The sequence below is a fragment of the Haliotis asinina genome, chromosome 1 (assembly GCF_037392515.1).
Source record: "Haliotis asinina isolate JCU_RB_2024 chromosome 1, JCU_Hal_asi_v2, whole genome shotgun sequence".
Lineage (NCBI taxonomy): Eukaryota > Metazoa > Mollusca > Gastropoda > Lepetellida > Haliotidae > Haliotis > Haliotis asinina.
Window position 1 is genome coordinate 63,344,950 of NC_090280.1, and position 24,976 is coordinate 63,369,925.

Consider the following 24,976-nt stretch of genomic DNA (forward strand, 5'->3'; position numbering starts at 1 on the left):
TGGAGGAAGTCCTCGTCATTGAAGTAACACTTATTTTATACACAGAATGCCAAACATTTTCGCATAATTATCTCAGCACATCCCCGAAGTTTGAATACAAACGGCATTAGTTTATCTACTTTTTCTGCTGATTCAGCACCTGATACTGCCATCAAGGGAGCTATTTGAGTTGTGGATGACACATAGCTTAGACTTGAGAAATATCCATCACCTAAGTTCTTCACTCCCTTGTGTCTACAGGATTCCTCCTTCACTTTACTCCAGGGGATCTAAACTTATCAAGATATTTTGATCCAAGTCAAGGAGGCTGCAAGGAATCCTAAAAGTAATTCGTCCAATAACACTCAGATAACAGATCATTCACAAAGATGGATAACAATGTGATAAACAAAGCAGCAGAAATGACACAGAATCTGAAAAGACAAAATGTCTTTCATCACTGGAAACCCACTGAAGGAATCCAAGCATTTACAGAAACATTATTGTCAGGTCAAAGAAACATGTATTATGATCTATGAAAGCAGGTGCGGTTGCACTGCCATCACAAAATGTGTTTTAAAAATTTTCCAAACATTAGGAAGTAGGGATGTCACGATACATTGACACTTCTTCTAAGACAATATCATCATTTCAAGTATCGGTTTAAATATGTTTATGTTTACATTTTGCAAATGTGTCAGGTTTTTTGATGTTATGAGAGTTATAAATATTTTTCATGCACAAAGATGGGAATTAGAACATTCTAATCTCTGAGAGTAAAAAATGTGGTTCTTTTCATTGACTATCATAAAATATGAAACATTAGTGTTAAAAATGTAAGTAAAGTTACGCACCAATGCCCTGAAAATAGGCATAATGATACGCATCAAATCATGACAGGGGTATTGTGACATGTATCGCCTCATGAATCTTATGTATCATGACATCCCTAGCAGGAAGGTTCCTGCATGACGTATGTCTGATTTAAGCTATATGATTAGTACAGTCTTGTTTGATTAACTGACTTAACTGTCTAATATTTTCAATGGTGTTGGAAGAACTTTATGTAGACAAGCAGATGAAGTAAGTACAGACAATGAACCAACAATTTACTGCCTAATAAGACATTCGAAAATGCCTGTGTGGTCACAAGTAAGTTCTGGATGACTTTATCATCTTAGCATGTTTGACAACCTTAAGTAGTGTAGATAGTACACTATGCTGAGCTATGTTCTAAAATAATGAGGTACACGGCTGTTGAGTAGTATCAATGGAACCTCAACATGAGGACCCCTAAGTCTTGACTATTTATCACTGTCTGAGACACCTGGACTTACACGCCTATTTAAAATTTTGCTGAATTGTACTTTAGGGTAGGTGAGTCACATCTTAGATCACATCTATACTGTGTATATACGACTTCAGTGGTGGTATTCCCAATGAGTCTACAATGGTTTGCAGGATAGCAACGAGTGTACTAAACAGCTCTCAAAATTAAAAGAGTCCTACGTCCTTGGTTTTTTGCACCTAAAGACCCGAGTCCTTGACCTTAGCAGCTAAAGAACTATATACTACAGACACCTCAATCGCTTACATTCAACATTTGGATTTTCCAGCTGAAGTTTGAATTTAGCACTGCATTTATACCGGCCGTACAGAATGAACGTTGTGTCAGGAAGATTTTTCTAATGATTACTGGTGCCACTGGTCCAAGACAATGTAAAGTTCCCACAGAGACATGAAGAAAAAAACCCACAGCAGTATGTTCCTCTTTCACAGAAATATCACATAAGTAAGTTACCATGACAATATTAACCCATCCTACTGTCACAATGTTAGTGAAACCACAAAGGGTTAAGCCAGCTGAACCCTCAGTATCCTTTGTATGCCCTGTGTTTGCTTGAAAGCTTTCACAGATTCAAATCCTGAGAATAACCAAGGGAGATAATACATAATCAGCAACCCACAGCACTCAAAAAAAAAGGCATGCTTTTAGTTCTTCTAAGTAAACACTGTCTTCCACCAAGAGTAAAATGCAGATGCACAGAAACGATAAAATGTGAGTGTTGCTTATCTCCCATTGGTACTGGTTTATAAAAGTTTGCCTCCAAATCACCAAGACTGACATTTCCTGTTAAAATGTCGCTTCAGGAGCTTGGTCACAACAATGCACAATTAACACACCTACTGGCAAAAAACAACAAGCTTTAGACGGACACTTCATACGAGGAATCGTACAGGCTGCGGCTGTTCTCATTGCGCTGCTGTCGAGAGTTGTCTCCTCTTTGTACCTGTTCTCTGTCCCTACTCTCAACAGCTTGACTCACTTCAAGAGCTCGAACAAAAGACAAAGGTCGATGGGGCCCACTACTGACCTCAGATCTAATAGCACCCATTTGAGAGTTGCTTGGAGTCCTTGTGCCGGACATGCCAGGCTGAGGGTGATTGTTTGTAATATTAGGCGAGTGGCTTGACACGCCCCCTGTTGGATGATTACCAATAGTCCTCTGCTGATATGCTACATTATTATACTCCAAATAGGGACGATTATTTTGACTTGTGTTTGCCACCGATGCATAAAACTCACGAGGCGGCGAAATGGAATGACTGCGTGGATATTTGTAAGTCTTGGGGCTGTTGGAAACAGACTTATCCATGTATTTACGATAACCCAGAGGTATCCTCTCCAATCCTGGGCTGTTGATGCTTGTGGAAGGAGGAGTGATGGGTGTGTTTATACTTGTCTCTTCAATCGTCGCTATTGGAGCACGGCTACGCTCCGGCAAGCCCTGTGGCCGACCATCTCCGCGTGGGTGGGGATCGCGTGGGTGTTGCTCAACACGAGGATATTGATGATTGATGTGGGGTTGATCACTGCGGGGATGCGGATCAACCCGAGGATATGGGTCCACAACAGGAGGTGCATGTCTCGTCCTTTGTGGGGAGCGTTCGTACAGATTTCGGTTTCGTTGCATCCTTGGTGATTCCCTCTTAACATGGTTGGGCTGACTGGCTTGGAAGGATGCCCCAACTGCTGTTGGTTGAGTGGTGTCGAACAGGTTTGTGTAGGATGCAGTCTTCTTTGAGGAGGGAGGCGAAGGCTCACAGTCCAAAGACTGGCTGCCCTTATAGTCCTCGTCTTCCCAGTTTCCAGGGTAACGCAACTACAAGAAACACAAAAATAATATGAATAAAAGCATTCAAAACTGTCAACACTAACAAAACTAGTTTTATCTACCAAACTAACTCAGCTCAATATCATTTAAATTTCTTTCAAACTTTCGATTATCAAAACTGATTCTTTCAGGTCCCAAATTTCCACTTCCTTTTCCAATAATTTATTTACACAACACTTTAATCACGCAGCATTGGAAATATACAGACACAAGGCTTGTTATGATTTGAAGAGTGTACTTTATGGTGAAATTTAAAATTTTATTACATTTAACTCTTGACAGACATTTCCCAAGGTTACAAAGATAACAATACTGAAATCCTGTAGCATTCAGCTTTTGTCATCAAACTGAAATGTTGCATCCAAATGTCAACAAAGATTAAGATTTTGATGACGATTTTTCTGTGCAAATTGTCATTTTGAGTCTTAGCCTCATCTACAGGTGAGTTACCATGGCAACACAAGTGGTACATCAAAATTGAAAGACGCAAGTACTCATATATACCATAATGTCCATGATGGATTTGCAGAATCAATAAAGTAAAACATTTTAAAAAAGCAGGATATGGTTTCACTGTCTAAAATAATTTGAAAATATAGCACCAACTCCAATCTTTAATTTCCATTTATATTTCAGCAAGAGCCAGCACTAGAATAATAGTAAATAAGATCTGAAAACATTCCAATGCTGAATGAAAGTTAAAATATGTAATATCAAATGAATATATTTATAAAATTCTTGAACTGAACAAATCATGGAACCCTATTTAAAGCACTTCAAGTTCTGGAAAATTTAGTCAGTGGTAAAATTATGTCCTAAATATTACAAAATGATAACAATTTGTTTCTGAATGAAGAACTATCATCTGATGAATAATCTTCTTTAACCAGAGTTAACAAATGGAAATATTTCCGTAAAAAATACCGACAACAACCATTCCTGCCACTTTAACAGACTGAAAAAACATGCGAAGTATTGATTCACAAATATGATGTATGCGAGACGATAATAACATTATACACACATTACACAAGATCAAATACACATACTTGAAGAGCTTTCAGCACTCAAATACTAGAGATATAAAGTACACAACACTACAGATAGAGGAATAATTTCCAATCTGGATATATTTTCAACACGAAATATATGACATTCCCACTACTCAAAACATGCAACAGTCTTAGAAAAGAAATCTTTCCGCTTACATGTTTCAAATTGAACAACATCTATCTATGCATGATATGGATATACAAACACATACTGATGATATCTGAGCTTAATTTGTTTATCATGCTTGACGATTTTGGTCTGTGCAAAGACTCTGAGTGTACTAGTCCAATCCTGTCTCTTCATATCATTTTGGTGTTAATGTACAAGACTTTTACCAGCCAAGCTCACAAGACTGTATGATTTTTTACTTGACTTGGGCTACAGACTAGTGGCTAAAGTCACGGACAGTGATTTAAATACGATGTTAAAATTTCATAGAATGTATTCACATAGGTTGTGTTCACCAATTTTCAGGCTGTGATATATTTTTTGTTTACACACCAGCCTGCCTCCCAACCAGCCGATTTCACGCCATCTTATCCCCCTCCACACCCCTGAAAAATGGTAAATTCAGATAAAGCAAATAACTCTGTTCACCTTTCATTTCAAACTTCATGGCATTTTCCTGAACCAACCATAAATTCACGCAAATCGCATCCATCGAGAGTTAAGGTTAAGAATTGTCAGAGAAATTTAATCAAGGAGCACTGCACAATTTTGTTGAAAGTTTAATCATTCATAATGTCTTCATCACTTTCAATGTAGCTGTTTTGTATCGCATTGGAAATTGAGATTCACATACACCTAAGGGATGAAAGGGATAAACAAGAGACGTTCTCCTCCACCTCATCAAAAGGCCTAACGTTATGTTAATATAATCACAAATTACAAAGTAACAAGATGTGTTTGTTAAGCTCAGATTGCTGTCACTGACGAATCTATTGTACATCATGTACCCGAGAAAGTATCAAGTATGTGCCAAGAGATGACCTGAATAGAAAGTAGACGACAAGACACAGAGTACATCGAGGGTAACTCACTCATACACCTCACATGTCACCAGCCACCTCCCATCACTTGAAAAGATAAACACACTGTCATTGTAACTTACACTGCCTGCATACCTGAGTGTGCTCAGCTAATCCCTTTCATAGTGAGACATGACAATGTTTGACTGTGTCAGTGGGTTCTGCCAGGCAAACATCTTTGTGTAAAACGAATTAGAAATTTGATCCCTGAGCATGGAGCTTCAGTCTATTTTGCTGTTGTGATGAATCTCAGATAACTCGGGCTGGGTGGCTCAGCTCAGTGTTATGATGCAGTATTCAAGCAATATCATGGCAGTGGACACCAGAAATGGACTTCACAAATTGTACCCATGTTGGGAATCAAACCTGGGACTTTGTGACGAGTGAATACTTAACCACAAGCCTACCTTGTGCCCCCAAATAACTCAAAGTATTCACTAGTTCTTTTCTACATCAACAAAATGGTTATCAGTTCCTTTCAATGTCAACAGCACAAACTGTTTCCTTGTTAGTTACCAGAACTTGTGTTCTGAATAAGCTGAACTGTCATGATTAACCAATGGACATCCTCCATACCCATTATGTACATTATGTATCCCATCCATCATGAAGGACGCCCTCGACTAGGTATATATATGACGTCTTCCCTCATTCCATTTGAATTCAGATCCAAATTGCAAAATGTGCATTTCTGCCCAGATCAACCATGTGAATCAATAATAATACAAAAAACAAATTCTAAACACTCCTTTTCCAGAGTTCGGCTTGTTGACTCAGTTTGGATCTTTGGTCATGAGGGCAACGTGTCTGACTTCAGTGGGTTTGTGGTTCGAATCCCAACAAGGGCTCTTGGTAATTTAATGGTAGAATATGTGTGATATTGTTAACATAAATGAGAATGTCAAAATGCTTCTCCATGTTAAGTATTTCAACCAAGGGGAGGTAAGTCCTCTGAATCTTTGACAACATGCTGCAGAACAGCTGTCAATGAACCAATAGGAAATCTGGGACAACGGCATGCATGGATCTCCCTGAGGGCAAATGAAGAAATGGCTTTCTCCAGCAAGCTGTTACAGCAGAATAAATCCTGTATCACATGGCTGATAATTATATTGTATGATGAAAAGGAGAGGATAATTTACATCAGTAAGAGAAGTGAATGATTTCATAAGTGTTCATCTGCAAGGTTCGATGATGAAAAAATACAATCAATATCTTTTCACATTTTCCATTCATGTGATTTATTGATTGGGGCAATAAATAATTGTTTGTTTCATTCCATTTCATAAGCTCCAATACACAAAGTAACCCTTTGTACACCCTCATTCTACAACATACTGTAACATGATTAGGTGCAATAGAATTCCATAGTCATGGTTATGTGCTTCATTAGGCACTAGCCAAACATTTCTGCCAAAACTATGATGTCAACTGACACATGCAGGACCCCTACGATGGTTATTTCAATACCACTACCTGAAAATCCAGGCTTAATCGTTTGAACAATTTGAAGACAACATCAAATAGTTTTGGATATTTTATTTTATGTGTTGCTTCTCCGCTAAATAGTATCTACCTTCAATGCAAGTCCATTGTTAAAATCAATATGTCAAAGGAGTTGGTAGGAATGAAGTCAAATTACAGAGGGTTACATGAATGGACCAAGAACCCTCTTATCTTTTCTTTGAGTAGGTTAAAGGTGGCTCTGGTTTCAACTAAGGAGAATATATACAGATGTCCTCAGATCTTGAGAGGTATCATATCAGAAATAAACTATTTTCAGTAACAATGCTTCTGTTGTGTCCAGCCCATCCCAAGTTTAAAGGCGTTCAACAAATATCAAGGGTATGATATCTCCATTTTATGAAATGAATACCCACCATTGCAACGAAACCACTAAAGCAACACAGGCCTTATCTTACCTTCATGTAAAATACTTTAATGTTCATTGGTCAATGATGCTTTAACAAGTTTCCATGTCACCTCTCCAAGGAGGAAAAAACATTACCCATGGTAACCGACACTCCACCAAGAAGCTGCATCGCTAACAATCATATGACATCATGATATGATGTATGCAGTGCACAGCTGTTTGTAAGTTCCGTAAGAACACATCTATTTTACGAACTTTCACTGACTTTTTAAAATTCTTTCTTACTGTGATTCATTTGTACAAACAACTTAAACATGATTAACAATTTTTATTGTAGTTATTTTATTTCAAACATTTAACATGGCAGTTAGATAACTATGGTGTATGCTTCCCCTTATAGTAATGTGGTCTGATGTATGCCTTTTTGCAGCAGTCTTACCCTCCCCTACTGGCTCACATGACACTGCTACAAGAAGGCACATGTCAGAGACAGTATCACCCTTGAGAGAAGCATACAACTTCTGTTATCACTCACCAATCAAAGAATTTATATAATGTAGTCTCTACTATCCTAACATTTAAAACAAACTATGACAGTAACCCTTGGGACCAGAATCCTATCAGTAATGGAGATATAATGAACAGGATGATTAATACTAAATGGAGGAGATTCAATACAGTTGTGTAAAATGATGAATTAAAAATAAATCAGAAAACCAACATTAGCCACTTCACAATCATTTAAATCAATCCAATTGATAAGACCCTTCTTAAAATATTACTTGAATAATGCAAATGTCTACATTTTTAGTAATTGGCAGAAAGGTTGTTAGATAAAATCTAAGTCAAATGAGAGGTACTCCCCCTCGTAATAGCAAGGCGAGTTCAAAATCTCTCTACTTTTAGCAGCTGTATCCACGCAACTAGTACATGCTCAAGGTGCTGGTATATTTTCTTGATTTTAAGAAAGAATAAGTAAAGTATAGAGGACAGTGAATATTATTTATGTATCTCAAAATGGAACAAAGAAGACAACTTAAAAAAAATGTACACAAAATGTCCAAAATATTTAGTACCCCAAATTCTGAACCATTACAGAAAACCAACATCTGAATCATAATAATGTCAGTTTGAAATTGCTTCAGTCGAAGATTTCAATGGAGGAGTCCTCTGATAACCTTACAGATAAATGTCATGTCAGAGACAATTTGATCTTGGATCGGAAACACAGTCCGGTTGGGAATTACCTGCATGACATGCCACTGCTTTAACCACTAGGCTACCCTACAGCCCTCAAGTCACATTAAGTGTAGCAAATATATAAAGCAAATACTACTACGTGGTATCAATGCTAGGAGACAATACTTCAAACTGAAATATTTACCAAAGATGTCATTGAATCCTAATCCCAGACATGTCAAAGTAAGTGTGACAGTCATTTACAAAGTCGGATTTGGAAATGGAAAACACATGGACGAAATGTTTAACACTTAAGAGACGCATTACTTACCTGTGGTTACTTACTTACATCAAAAGAAATAGTTACAATGATTGTTAGTCTGCCATTATTAACATAATATTCTGATAGTTCCAGAACACTACTAAATTCTTGAAACATTGTCATCACATCAAGACATGGCTATTATATGTAAGACTGATGAAATATCCAACTGATTTTACAAGATGGATTTACCACGACTTTGACCAACTCTTAACACTGAATTCACCAAATCTATCACCTTACTTGTTCCTCATTCGGCACCCAAACTGGCAAAATTGGTAATAGGAAAAACTATATAAACTGGCCATAATATCAATGTGTCAATCCTCTCCAGAGCTTTTTGTTTCGTAAACTTAATCTATTTCAAGATCTTGCAATCAAAAATTACCTACCCTTGCCAACTTGCCAATTTAACTGGCTACACTACTAGGTCTTAACCAGCCTTAATGATTAGATGGCAAAATCAACAAGGTGGAAGGTTCCTTTGACTATGACTTAAACTGCTGTGAAATTCAATATTAAAAAACAAACACACAAAGTCAGTTGTGAAAATATGTTTCTGATGGGACAGGTGTTTTTACATCTATTTCAAGGTAATACAAGTTAGCCCTCCTGCATTTATATCTTGAAAATCAAGTGCAGGGAATTTTCAATTGCAAGAACCATAGTAATGGATGTAGGGTTTTGTGTAGTTGTTCTCAAAAGCAAGCCCTGTGGATATGACAGATGCTGTAAACCAAGCATCATGAAAGATAAGAACCAAACATTGTAGAGGTTTTGCTTGGTTACACATTGAATAACGATTGGCACTGGAAGATGACACATGTCACTTATTACACACAAAACAGATATTCATGTACCTTTCTGAAAAGGGAAATGAACAACTAAACAAAATGAATAGGTAACTCTTATGGCTTAACTTTTGAGAAATCTTTCTGGTAGTATGGTGCCCAAATGCATCATCCAATTACCAAAAAGATATTTGGTGTCAAGTAAAAGATGTTTCAAATCTTTCAGCCTATCATCCTGACAATCCTACAAAAATCTGATGTTCATAGATAATCTCCTTTCTGCTACGACGTCTGCAACTACATCCGTGCATACTCCATCCCAACTACGACAGTGCAGCGGTGACGTAGACGATGTCAAAGTGGGATGCTGATACTGAAAGTGTGTACAACCTTATAGCCTACTCACACTGTTGTTGACTGAGCGCCCGTCTCGCTGGATTCCGTTAGAGCTGGCGTCGGAGTAGAGTTTCACATCTTTGTCCGCGGCCACGTAGGTAACCTTGGACGACTCGATCTGTATTGTCCGCGTCTTGGGAATGTAGGCAACTAATCTGTGTGGAGGAGCAGGGAGACAGTCTGTACAGATTGGGCTGGACAATTAGGTCACATCTCAAAGAGAGGCTGGACAAATAAGTCACATCTCAAAGTGAGGCTGGACAGTTAGGTCACATCTCAAAGTGAGACAGACAGGTCACAATCTCTAAGAGGCTGAACAGTTAGGCCGCATCTCAAAGACAGGCTGGACAGTTAGGTCACAATCTCTAAGAGGCTGACAGTAAAGTCACATCTTAAAGTGAGTCTGGACAGTAAAAACACATCTCAAGGTAAGACTGACAGTCAGATCACATCTCAAAGTGACGCTGCATAGTCAAGACTACATTTAATTTGGTCTGGACAGTTAGATCACACTTCAAAGAGTGGCATATCAAAGTATGGGTGGACAGAGACATTATCTATATCCAGCTGTGGCATGGTAGCTGAGTGGGTTAGCACCAGAAACCAGCATCAGTGCAGGCAAATACCTGCGCATACCATCACATATACATGCATGCCGCTATATAATTTCAATAAATCATGAATGTGACACTCCACCTCACTGAAACAACAACTAGTCTGTAGCAGATGTGAGTCTAGTTTTACATCATGAGGTAGTGGGCAAATGTTAACCCTGCAAGTGCTGTGGCACCTACAGCTACATCAACATACTCACTTAGGCCACTGCGGTCCACACAGAGCATAACTACAGTTGAGCCAGCAGCCTCGAGAAAAGGGGTTGTGCCCACCTTTAAATTTCCCTGTAACCTGGACATCGCAACAGACAATTCATAAACACATGCATGTAATTAAATATTTACTAAAATATCTCCTTCATTAGTTATCATCATCATCAGATCGACTGATTCAGGACGATGTCAAACCGTCAACCCGAAAATGAGACAATTTGAAATTATTTAAAATAGCCATGACTGGACATAATTAACATTTTAAACATTTTGTAGTAATAATAATTACATTTGCTAATAAATCAACATCAGCAAACATTCCCATTAATAGTGAAAAGAATTTGTGCTCAGTTGTTTGTATTTGTGCCGACTTAAGCAATGTTATTTTCCAGTTTTAAAGTTACATGTTAAGTTGCCTGACACCATTCACAAACTGGAATAAGGTTTAAAATTAGGAAGATGTTTCATTCGAAGTTTTCTGTGTTAGTAATGTAATGAACTTTTATCCCTAAAGATAGTTTGGTTGGTTTGTTGTTTAACATTGCACTCAGTAATATTCGAACTATGTGGTACTCGAATCTGGATCAGGCACCTGGCAGTCTAGTGATCAATAGCATGAACATCAATCTACACAATTGTGATACAATAACATGTGTCAACCAAATTAGCAAGCCTGACCACTCGATCCCTATTTTTTTCCCAACAAACATGAGTTGCTGAAGACAAATAGTAACTGTGGTGACTCACGGGTATGATTAGGCATTCCACCATACAAACAGTAATAATACTGACATATAGACCCTTAATTATTACCAGTATTAGGATGATACTGATGATAATAATGAGTGAATAAAAACAACACTAACACTGAAAAAACTACATATCCAAAATCCATCAGAATATGGCAAAAGGTTCAACATTCAAGTCAGAACAAAATTAATCAGTGTCAAAGTATCTAAAAGTTATAGAAAATATTTCAGAATGTTCTGATTTACTGTTTTTATTACAAGACTGTAACATGAGCTTTTCTGAGTCAACAAACATGAAGTCATCTACTGACATCTTAACAGATCTAAATGTTAATGTATCGTTCATTTCTTTGCTGTTTAACACCGCATTCTGCAATATTCTGACATGGTGGTGGAGTGTAAATAATTGAATCAGGTGTAGACAGTCCAGTCAACATCATTAGCATCGTTCTACACGAATGGGATATGACGATGGGTGTCAACCATTAATTATGATCTATAATGAGCTTAGTTCACATTCAGGTTAATGAAGAATATTTACTCGACCTAGGCTTTGACAGTGTCATGACACAGGCTGTATCTCATTATCAGATAATGAGTTTACACCTGCAGACTCACCTGTTCATTGGTTGTCCTTCCCCTAGATACCAACACCATATGGAAGCCGGTCAGTCCTGCCACCGGGATGATCAGCAGACCAATTATACACATTACTATAATACTGGACACATGTTAAGGACAAAACATTCTGTTTAATACCTCTATCAACTAAAGGTATTAACTTTGTGTCAATAATATTAACATCATTAAAAGTATTGACCATAAGTATATGTAATAATAAATGAAAACTTTTCTGCACCTTCAAAACCACAGTAACCCTAAACATGTCATATATTCTGAAATATTCTTTTTCATCTTATTGCATTTTCTGCAGTGGAAGTAATAGGAAGAAAAATATCATTTTGTTTTCATTCAGCAGCTCACTAAGCAATATTCCAGCTGTATGGCTGTGATCTACAAGTAATAGAAACTGGATCAGACAATCAAGAGATCAACAGCATGATCTTCAATCTACGTATCTGTTACATGATGACATGCATCAACAAAGTCAGTCAGTCTGACCACAATATCTTATCATCTGACACTTACGACAAGCATGGGTAGCTCAAGACAATTCTAACCTGGTTCTTCACAGTAAGAAACAAATAAAAAATTGGACTTGGGTCTCCTATGGACCGAAAACCTTCCTAATATTTTGAATAGAGCAAACCCCAACTGTCTATACCCATTAACATGAACTCACACACTTCCTGTGCATCTCAATTCCTAACCCTGAGGTAGACCACATGATCAATCCAGCTACACTGTAGCTTACTTACATCAGTCAAGAAGGCCATACAAAACATATTTTAGAGTAATTTCTTTCAATTAATAACATTCTCGGTATCTCCAACGTATACGTTCTGATAAATCTCCAATATACCCTGGATGCATATTACCTCCATTTACTGGCTCCACATAGTCGCAGTAGGCATTCAGCTCAGCTGCTGTTACAACCAAGGTTCCCAGTGTCAACAGAGGCCTCTCAGGAATCTCAAGTTTAATCAGATAATTTAAAAAGCGACAGCAAGTGGTGACTGGTACACTCAACTTCCAAGTGTGGATGGGATAGAAAACCAGCCAAGGGAGGTAATAAAATCATTTGGCCGAGCTGTAAATGCATCCAGAGCATAGTAAAGATTTATGGGAATGTGAACCCTGGAGATATCAAGGATGACTAATAATGGTTCAAGACAAACAGGCAAATCCTTGGAGAAACTGCCAATGCCCATTCCTGTTATGAAAAGCAATATTTGAGGACAACTCATTTACCTGCATCCTCAAATATTACTAATGTAAAAACAAACATTTCTGCAGGTTTTTGTAAAAAGGATACGCACAAATACTGCCTGGCTCATCCAGTTTATCTTTGTGATGTAGCATAAAGACGAGGCACTGGGAAAATATACTAACTTTATGTACGGAAAGTGAGCATAGAAACAGGAAGAAATATCTATAGTTGCGTCGACCTATGCAGTTGTTTAACCACGGGCAGTGGTGGTCAAACGTCTGAAAAGAGAACAAAAAGTAACTGTTTCAGTATACAGAACAAATGACAGGTCATGAAAAACAATCAAAAGTTTAGTATACTAGTATGTTTTTGCAGCTACTTGACAAAAATGATCCACCAACGAAGTTCTGTATGTTTGTGTGTATGAATAATAATTCTAAAACCCAGAATTACTAAAACCGGTATCCCTTTCCATACGCGATCTTAGTCCACAGGTGATCCTGTACTGGAACATTGGGTTAGGGCAGTCGTAATGCTCCAATCACTTTGCTGAACTCAAGTAAGGAACATGAAAGAGAGGAGTTGAAGAAGTGTAAAAAGTCTTGATCACCATGGTAATGAAAAATGATTCCTAGATTTTGTATGAAGATACAATATTTTTTCTGGCTACAGCTTCATCACCAGCTGATTTTTTCTTTTGAGTGATCGTGTGGGTGAGTGAGTTAGTGAGTGAGTTTACGCTGCTTTATTCCAGCAATATCTGATGTGGGACAACACAAATGGGCACCACACATTATACTGATATGGGGAATCAAATCTGGGTCTTCAGTGTGATGAGCAAATGCTTTAACAACTAAGCGATCCCACCACCCCATACTTTTTTTCTTACAAAAAAAAAAAAAATTACCTTGCTTCAATTTATCTTTGTAGTAGAAGACTTCTTAGTTTAACATTCAGTTTGAAGCAAAGATATTTTTGAGACTTTTCTGCAAAAGCATTCTTTTTGTTAACATCTATGTTTAGGTTGATCCCCTTCATGTTAACATGGTAAACTTTACTCACCTCTATACATGTGTTGCACACACTACAATGTGAACACCGCGGAGGGCGGTAAAACTGGCACGTCGTGCACCATTTCATCCGCACTGTTATACCTTTTATTTCAACATTTTTATATAAGGGAGCTCTAAAGTCATCATCTTTGGCTTCATCTTCATGAGCTGTGGAGAAAAAAGATGGTTTCCATTAACCAACTACAGTTCAGAACAAAACATTGACTAAACCCTAGAAAGCCTGACTAGAATCTGACTGGGAGAGGATAGTACTATCTACAACTTGAAAGAATGAATAAAACACTGACTAGCTCTTCTTTACAGTTCAGAGAAAGACTTCAGTATTCCATGACCAATAATCAATTAGTTGTACATAGCAGCTATGACACACGTTCATATCTAGCGTGTAAACCTTGATGAAATGTAACAAAGTTGTCAGTTTTGCAAGGCGTATATTTCATGTGTACCAATAGCATTAATGATCTGCGCAAGTATGCTGGCATTTATTCAGTCTATGATTCTAACCATTGCCATGGCATTCATTAACAAAAAAGTAAGTACATGTTTGTAATTTTCATCTGCAATGACCACGGCATCTGTGACAAATGTCTTTTGCAACTATCAAACAGAGTTTGGCTCTTAGTATCATTTCCTGGAGAGAGTTGTTCTCATTGGATATACATAAAACCTGAGCCTACTGGACTGAACACAATTTTACTTGACTCAGAATACTGGCTAGCAGCAAAAGAAACATATTTTAAGAAGATATAGATTCACAATGTTCATGGACAGAAGAAAACAATATGACCAAACTTTATCTGATTCGTATTCCCAAAAGTGTTCCTCCAGCAGCATTATCTGCATGAGATTCAGTATTGTCACACTTCTACCAACTGTTGATCTCATAACTGTTTCTCATACAAAAATTTAGTATGAGATACAGTGTATTCATAAGTTCACCAATTCTTGATCTCAAAAGTCTCTTGTGCATCAATTTTTATATGACATACAGCTTACTCAATCTGTGAGAGATGTATGTGTGTTATAATGACTTATCATACAGAACCCACCTTTTGGATATATTCCTGGATCCATGAAAGTTGCCAGGAAGAGATTTGCCAACACAAAGATTGTCAATATTCCCTGATACACTGGGATGGCTAGCGCATAGGTACTGGTATTCATTAAATATCTGCATCTGCAATCAACAACAACCATTATAGCATAACCAATCAGAAAGCATTGAATAATATAATATATAACATCCAAACATGCAACAATGTACACATATTAATGGCACAAGAAATGAAATAATAATTACATTGGTGATTGAACAAGTCATTTTACAGCCTGGGAAGTTTTGACATCCCTGATTTCAAATACTCGTAGTGAGTGGTGGGAATCAGTTGAAATTTCCCAACTGATGATTGGTGCAGTAACCAGCGAAGTATCATAAAAAAACATGGTTAGTGTCATGTTTCAGATTTTCCTATCCAGGTTGCTATTTCAGATACCCAATAAAATTATGCAACATGCAACTTCAAAGGGATGACTAATATATCATGAACATCAACGTCCTACAAGACGTCAAGTCTTCAAGAAATATTCAGTCATGACTTTTCAGTTACTGAAAAGGGTTTTCTAAGAAATAAATACCTTTTCAATACCTGACAACATGGATGATATGTTCAGTCATCTAGTGTTTTAAAAACTACAACAGCAGTTCCAAAGTCATTTGTGTTCAATTCTGAGAAAATGTAATTGATAACAATATTCACAGGGGTGAAAATAACCCATTGCCCGATGTCCCTGTCTAGACGATTTTTCTGTCGGGCAAGCTAATTTGCATATGACACTCTATCGGTGTCCAGTTGACTTTCCATTGGTAATTATGTTGTTTATTAAAATAATCAACAAGAAAATCAGGTGGTATGGTGAAAAAATTATCAGGGCAAGTGATTTTACAAGTGCCACTATACTGGGGTACATCAGCAATTCAAGAATTGTTTCCATCCTTGGTTCATAATAGTCATAACCACTCAGCTTCTCTACATAATCATAACCACTGAGTTTCTCTACAAAATCATAACCACTCAGTTTCTCTACATAATCATAACCACTCAGCTTCTCTACTTAGTCATAACCACTCAGCTTCTCTACATAATCATAACCACTGAGTTTCTCTACATAATCATAACCACTCAGCTTCTCTACATAATCATAACCACTCAGCTTCTCTACTTAGTCATAACCACTCAGTTTCTCTACATAATCATAACCACTCAGCTTCTCTACATAATCATAACCACTCAGTTTCTCTACATAATCATAACCACTCAGCTTCTCTACATAATCATAACCACTCAGTTTCTCTACATAATCATAACCACTCAGCTTCTCTACATAATCATAACCACTCAGTTTCTCTACATAATCATAACCACTCAGCTTCTCTACTTAGTCATAACCACTCAGCTTCTCTACATAATCATAACCACTCAGTTTCTCTACTTAGTCATAACCACTCAGTTTCTCTACATAATCATAACCACTCAGTTTCTCTACATAATCATAACCACTCAGCTTCTCTACATAATCATAACCACTCAGCTTCTCTACATAATCATAACCACTCAGTTTCTCTACATAATCATAACCACTCAGCTTCTCTACATAATCATAACCACTCAGTTTCTCTACATAATCATAACCACTCAGCTTCTCTACTTAGTCATAACCACTCAGCTTCTCTACATAATCATAACCACTCAGTTTCTCTACATAATCATAACCACTCAGTTTCTCTACATAATCATAACCACTCAGTTTCTCTACATAATCATAACCACTCAGCTTCTCTACTTAGTCATAACCACTCAGTTTCTCTACTTAGCCATAACCACTCAGCTTCTCTACATAATCATAACCACTCAGTTTCTCTACTTAGTCATAACCACTCAGTTTCTCTACATAATCATAACCACTCAGTTTCTCTACTTAGTCATAACCACTCAGTTTCTCTACATAATCATAACCACTCAGCTTCTCTACATAATCATAACCACTCAGTTTCTCTACATAATCATAACCACTCAGTTTCTCTACATAATCATAACCACTCAGTTTCTCTACATAATCATAACCACTCAGCTTCTCTACATAATCATAACCACTCAGTTTCTCTACATAATCATAACCACTCAGCTTCTCTACTTAGTCATAACCACTCAGTTTCTCTACATAATCATAACCACTCAGCTTTTCTACATAATCATAACCACTGAGTTTCTCTACATAACCACTCAGTTTCTCTACATAATCATAACCACTCAGTTTCTCTACTTAGTCATAACCACTCAGTTTCTCTACTTAGTCATAACCACTCAGTTTCTCTACATAATCATAACCACTCAGCTTCTCTACATAATCATAACCACTCAGTTTCTCTACATAATCATAACCACTCAGCTTCTCTACTTAGTCATAACCACTCAGCTTCTCTACATAATCATAACCACTGAGTTTCTCTACATAATCATAACCACTCAGCTTCTCTACTTAGTCATAACCACTCAGCTTCTCTACATAATCATAACCACTCAGTTTCTCTACATAATCATAACCACTCAGTTTCTCTACATAATCATAACCACTCAGCTTCTCTACATAATCATAACCACTCAGTTTCTCTACTTAATCATAACCACTCAGCTTCTCTACATAATCATAACCACTCAGTTTCTCTACATAATCATAACCACTCAGTTTCTCTACATAATCATAACCACTCAGTTTCTCTACATAATCATAACCACTCAGCTTCTCTACATAATCATAACCACTCAGTTTCTCTACTTAGTCATAACCACTCAGTTTCTCTACATAATCATAACCACTCAGCTTCTCTACATAATCATAACCACTCAGTTTCTCTACATAATCATAACCACTCAGTTTCTCTACATAATCATAACCACTCAGCTTCTCTACATAATCATAACCACTCAGTTTCTCTACATAATCATAACCACTCAGCTTCTCTACTTAGTCATAACCACTCAGTTTCTCTACATAATCATAACCACTAAGTTTCTCTACTTAGTCATAACCACTCAGTTTCTCTACTTAGTCATAACCACTCAGTTTCTCTACATAATCATAACCACTGAGTTTCTCTACATAATCATAACCACTCAGCTTCTCTACATAATCATAACCACTCAGTTTCTCTACTTAGTCATAACCACTCAGCTTCTCTACATAATCATAACCACTCAGTTTCTCTACATAATCATAACCACTCAGCTTCTCTACTTAGTCATAACCACTCAGCTTCTCTACTTAGTCATAACCACTCAGCTTCTCTACATAATGATAACCACTCAGTTTCTCTACTTAGTCATAACCACTCAGCTTCTCTACATCAAACTTGAGTATGTTTTGACGACACTTTGAGCAATACTCCACCATAGAGTGATACCAGAAACAGACTTCACACATTGTACCCATGCAGGGAATGGAACTCAGGCCTTCGGCATGATGAGTGAATGCTTTAACCACTCTGCTATTCGACGACACCTAACTAACATGAACGGTGAAAGCAACCTCAAACGCTAACGCATTTCTTCCACTTTCTGAGTGCACATGACACAACCTGAAGAACAGCTATATCATCATTTATGCATGTTACGTCTTCCTGTATTTCCCAATGTTACACGACCACGTTTCCTTAGTTTCGGTACCATGTGTACAGAGAGCTCAACATTCATGTCACACTGATCTGGTTATCAGAGAATGCTATTTCCTCAAGGGCTTCTGTCATTGCATAATTCTATTTGAAACATAGCACTAATGAAGAGACCTCAGACACTTACCTTGTGTATATATAATTTTGATCATAACAACTAAACCCATCTGAACTTATAAGGAATATCAGGGAGACCAGATCTTCAGAACCTGGAGAAATCCAGACTTGCATTTAGGGCTTTAGCATTGCAGAGGATGAGCTTGACTGTAGGAGAAATAATGCATTTGCTGGTCAGTAGGTGAGCGAGTGAGAGTCACTTTAGTTTTACAGATATATGATGGCAGTTTGTAAATAATTAGGTCTGGACCAGATCCATGGATCAACAGCATGAGCACTGATCTACACAATAGGTTATGCTGGCAAGTGTTGACCAATCAGCAAGTCTTACCACTCGACCCTGTTAGTCTCCTCTTTTGACAAGCATGTGTTGCCAAAGATCAATTCTAACCAAATCTCCCAGGTTAATGCAACTCAGAGACTGTGAGACTAATGAGCAGAAATCCTTTGAATTATATCTAGTTTTCTGAACATTCTTTAAGACAATCCTAAAAAACTTGTCAGGATGACCTCTCATTTACGCAGTTCTTAAATTTCCATAAATTTGTTCAGAAATTAAAATGGACCAGTTTTGCACTATATCTTGACAGTGTGGTATTTAGGAATTCAAACGGACCATTTTGGTATCTTATTTTGACAGTGTAGTCTTCTTAAAGTTTAGATTCAATGTGACATACGCTTCAGAATAAAATGATTCAGCTAAAGTTTGCCAATACCACCGCTGGGATTCATTTTCTAATTGTTTTGCTGCAGTAGAATGATATCTTTGGATTGAGTGAGATCATATTTTCCTCACCAATAAAATTAGATTGAAACAAACTAAATGGTATATCAAGATACATTTACGGGTTTGTTACGTTTGTTTGATTCATATGTTCTGAGCATACACCATCTCCTGATTTAAGTAAACTTCTGCTTGGTCTCGCAAGTGGAGCTAATAATTTGTTAGTTATGATAACACTTAATTTTAAGATACATGTAATATCAAAAGCAATGTCCAGGTTAGCAATTCTTCAAGGCTTCAAAACCCAGTTGTCAGTATAAACAAGTGATTGAGTATGCTTTTATGGCTGCTTTTAGCAATGCCCAGCTATCACATCTGGGGACAACGGATCGTGACATCATGTTGCCTTCACCACTAGGTTACAACCCGCCACACCAAACCCCCTTCCATCCTGCTGGTAACAAATCCAGAATCCTCTGTTTAACTTCCTTGTATCATATGACTGACAATAATATTACCTTCCCTCTAGCAGCACTTTATATAAAGTCCATAACTATTTTCACAAATTGTCCACAAAAATAATATTCCTTCACATCAGAACAGCACTGAGCTAGTGTCCTATTGCAGGAAAGCAGAGCAAAGTATTTCCGGATTAAATTTGCAGGTCACAGCGAATGAGTTTATTAAGCATGTTAAGTGTCTTGATCATGATAACATTCACTGGGTGATACAGCAACTACTTGCCAATAGCGGAACTGTCTGATATACATTATAACTTTCACCTCTTGACTAATGCTTAAAATAGTCTGTTTGCAGTGAAAACATACTGGTGAATTTTATTTTAAACCAAAAAGTGAATAAAATAAAAAGAAATTACGATTGCAAATGCTCATAATTTTACCTTGCCAAATGAACATTGAAATCTCAGGATGTTATTCACCTTTGGTTAAAGGATATTTAACAAACCATCATAGATTTAAGTTGCTATTATTGTTATTGGTTTGCATTACAAGGGGGTATGCACAATATAATGAAACACCATCAAGTGACTGACTGAAGACATAATACATTCATTTATACCAGGAGGTCAAAGTTTGCTCAAGGTTCACCAGCACTAATTTCCATGACGGTAATTTCAGACGGTCATATAGAAAGGTACAGCAATGGAATAAAATATCTTATCATGAGCTGAAGATTTTACATGTGCTTTCCGACATGATGTGCATTCTGCGCAAGGGCCTCCTTGGACATTTAGTACGCTGAAGACCCGAGTTAATGTGTCCACATGGGTACAATGTGTGAAGCCCATTTCTAGTGTCCCCACCATGATACTGCTGGAACATTGTTAAAAGCAGGGATTGGGAAAGGCAGGGGCAATGGGCCATTTTGCACATTAGAATAAAAAATGGCCCATTACAATGTTGAAGCTTACTATGGATACAAGGTTCAGTGGCTCATTCTAAATTAAGAAAATTGCTGATAATCCTAAAATTAGTAAAACGGTCCACTGTCAAAGATTTCTATCCCAATCACTGTAAAAGCAGCATAAAACCACATTCACTCTACACTGAGGTGGGCAGAAATAGAATGGGCAATTTCCAATTGATCTGGACTAATGAGGCCCCACTGAATAATTACCATACTGTAACTACAGTTGGGAACGCCTTCCCATGAGTGATGACGGATTACATCATACACACTATGATAATTACTGTCAGTGACGTCATAGGTTCAGGAACTGTCAAAGACTAATTGACTATTTGCCTATAAACAAGGATGCAAGACTAGATAGTGTGAGATATGACAGCCTGTTAGTCTCAGAATAATGAAAATATTCCATGATGTGTTGGTCTCACACATAATGAAAACTTTGCCATAAATGTCATAAATGGTATTTCACATACCAAACCCATTGGCCAAATATTTCTGTAAGTGGCATTTTAGAAGTTGGGAAGTATGATATTGACAAACTTTATGGATAAAGACTCCTCCTACTTAGTGAGTGCCATCTTACAATACAGATTCTTGTACCACTGCTGGGTCCACCCTAGATATTTAAATTTGGGGGGTCAGGTTGACACTCCAAATTTTTTATGAGAGTTGAAATCAAAATTTGGGGGTCAAACAATTTACAGAGATGATCAATTTAACAGTAATAATTTCTTTTTTTTTTTTCAGGTATATGCCTTGTATCTATGTCTGTGGATTCTCTAGAATGATCTCCCTTAATATTCATATTTTAATCCTGGAGAAACACAAAGTAAATTTATCCAGGTTCTAATCAAATGAGACAAAGTTTTATGTAAATGAATGACCTGCCTAAATGATGTAGATTTATCTTTAGAAATGGATCTCAGCTTCATGATTGTAACGTGTACTTTCAAATCAGAATTCAATTTAGTTACATTTATTACCTGCTATAGCCCTGAATGGTGTGTTTTTTTAGTGATTTCACTGTGTCAGAAACAATGCTGTGCTTGTTTTCTCACTTCACCCAGCGACATACAGACAGGGAACCGTGCACCACTGTCAAGTAGGAAGGCAACATGAACACAATGAAATCAAGGGTATGTATATATCCTGACTGAGTTTAGTTTTACGCTGCTTTTGGCAACATTAAAGGAATATCCTTCTGGGTACACTTAAAATGGGCTTCAAACGTTGCACACACCTAGGGAATCGAACCCAGGCCTTCGGTGAGACAGGCAAATGCATTAATCACTAGGCTAACCCAGCTCTCCATATATATACTGAATGTACCTTCCTGTCTGAGGACCATACAAGAATCTTTAGCCAAACAACGCACTCACAAAATGAAGGAAGTTGTCTTCCATGAGCTAGATTCAGTGTAGACTTCTTAAATAACAATATTAACATCTTTTTCTTGCTATCTCTTACTTTAACGAGTATGAAATTCACCAGTTCAATGCCACATGAACAGGTTCTTAGGAACATGAGGTGTCCAACCAAGATTAAAATATTAGCTTGTTTGCTACATAACATGTTTAACACCGCACTGATATTCCTACATGATGACGGCCGGTATATAATCCAAGGTGGACAAGACAAGTGATTGATATGGTGAACACCACATGTGGAGAACCAACCGAATCACTGTCTGACTACCAAACATAAGATTAATACTGACTGACATTCTGAAAATCTGACCCGGCATCCCAGCAAGGAAAAATTTAGATAGTATAATCTCACGATGAGATAATAACAATATTTATTTCCTTTGTTTCCAATACTAACATATGACATGACCTTGAACATAGTTGAAAACCCACACCAGAGTAAACCGGAGAAATAGAATCAAACGGTAGGTTCTTATGAAATAATTAGCTCCTCAAGCAAAACATACAGTCCCAATCTGCATGCATAATCCACTGTCTTCATCTTGTATGGTTCAATAATGTCATGGATATGAAATCAGTACATGTGAGCAAATCAATATAAACATTCCACATGTTCAATAAATCCATCACAGACTCCAGTACCAGGCTCAATCACTTATAGCAGAATCAACCTATCATAACTGGATGCTTGTTGCACCATGAAAATCTGTAATTAATGCAAACTGTGTGGATATATCCATCCTGGCATGCTCAATAATGAAAAAAATGACAGCTCAGATCTAGATGAAATATTTACTTCTCTACCAAGTAATGGGTAAGGAGGGTCGTCAAAAGTGGGTTGGACTATGGGCTTCTGGATTGTAATGTCTCACCAAAACTGTCACGTTTGTAATATATTCATATAACAAGTTGTTCTAACTTAAACCAGTCTATCAAATTATTGTGAATAACAAAATATTTTCCTGACATCTAGACTGTTCCCAAACTGATCACAGGAAATGGTTCCAGTTTTCGCTATACCTGCTCCGCATGTGGAAAACGGAGAACTAATTAACACAGTACTCTTGCGTGATTTACATTACAACGTACTTACGTATCTTGGAAGAAACTTCAATTATTCAAGAGGAAACATATATATCAACAAATGAATATTGAGTGTAGTTCGAAAGCCGGGTTCATGCAGTTCGGCAGGTAACTGGTTCATTACTCACACAAATACGAAGTACACGGATGTGCATCCTAAGATTAAACTCCATGCACATGTTGCAGGAATTATTCTTGTTGAGAATTCACATCGAGGCATGGCTGGTTAGAAAGAGATGACTGTTATGGGAAAATTTTTATCCACTTCACATCTTACAAAGATGGCATATCGCCTCCATTCCGACCGAACGACTCCACTAATGTATACATTTATTCCGCCAAGAATGGTGTTGGAAATAGTTCATCAAAATGTATACATGTTCATGTTAATTGTTGATCTAGTCATGCATAGACTGGATACGCTATATTCACGTTGTTTGTTGATATTTCAGACGTATTTAGTTCACAACACTGTGAAAAACATTGGTCCATTAATCATAAGCGCACGAATACTCTGAAACAAGTGCCCCGGGGAAAGGTCGTCGATACTACTTGCCTAAGGACAAGCAATAGTCCACTAACAACCGTCTGTTGGATCACGAACAAATCTCGTGTTCACATTTATTTGCTCGAGGAACAACTCGACACTATATATTAACGTTTACCAAACGGCACAATCTGAAACGGAGAGAAAAGAAAACATAATAACAAGAGCCAAGACCGACAGGAAGAATACGCGGATGAAAACACCGAAAAAGATAAATTCGCACTAACGAGCCAATTAGAAGGGTGGGGCTGCATGGAATGTTACATATATTGCGGAAGTCGGCCTTTCGGACACAGCAAATATAATATATCATAACGAGCAAATCAAACATACCTTAAATATGGTTTCACACCTGCGCCGATGACTATACAAGATAACCATCTTCAGCTGCAGAGGCTTGGATTACTATATATGCATTTGCGTAGGGTGTGGGATAAGAGCAGTTGTTTGGTGCTTTTTAGATACAATAAAATTATTTTTTGCATTTTTCTTAAGAGTGAATAAGTATAGTTTGTTTTGTTCATTTAACATATGTTAAGAAGTTTATTTTCAGTACATCTCCTGTAATATATATTACTTCCCTTCAGTGGCAGAGAAAGCAAGCCTCGTGTTTCGTGAAATACTTCAACACGTGTGCAGACGCT

General features: G+C 37.3%; 1 protein-coding gene across 1 annotated transcript; it reads right to left on the reverse strand.

Moving 5' to 3' along the window:
- Positions 1-2,108: 2,108 nt before the first annotated feature.
- On the reverse strand, positions 2,109-24,095 carry LOC137295840 (palmitoyltransferase ZDHHC5-A-like). Its single transcript, XM_067827400.1, has 8 exons — positions 23,914-24,095; positions 15,327-15,454; positions 14,267-14,424; positions 13,310-13,482; positions 11,992-12,094; positions 10,612-10,703; positions 9,808-9,952; positions 2,109-3,143 (listed from the first exon to the last, which is right to left on the reverse strand). The coding sequence occupies exons 1-8, from the start codon at positions 24,003-24,005 to the stop codon at positions 2,187-2,189; spliced, it is 1,848 nt and encodes a 615-aa protein (XP_067683501.1). The 5' UTR covers positions 24,006-24,095; the 3' UTR covers positions 2,109-2,186.
- Positions 24,096-24,976: the final 881 nt, after the last annotated feature.

Bases quoted from the DNA above. Each gene is read 5' to 3' on its own strand.
- LOC137295840 (XM_067827400.1), bottom strand. From the start codon at position 24,005: ATGCCTCGATGTGAATTCTCAACAAGAATAATTCCTGCAACATGTGCA. The intron at 15,455-23,913 runs GTGAGTAATGAA...TGTTGATTGCAG, and splicing joins TCCGTGTACTTCGTATTTGT to ATGCAGATATTTAATGAATA. The intron at 3,144-9,807 runs GTGAGTAGGCTA...TGTTTCTTGTAG, and splicing joins GGCGCTCAGTCAACAACAGT to TTGCGTTACCCTGGAAACTG.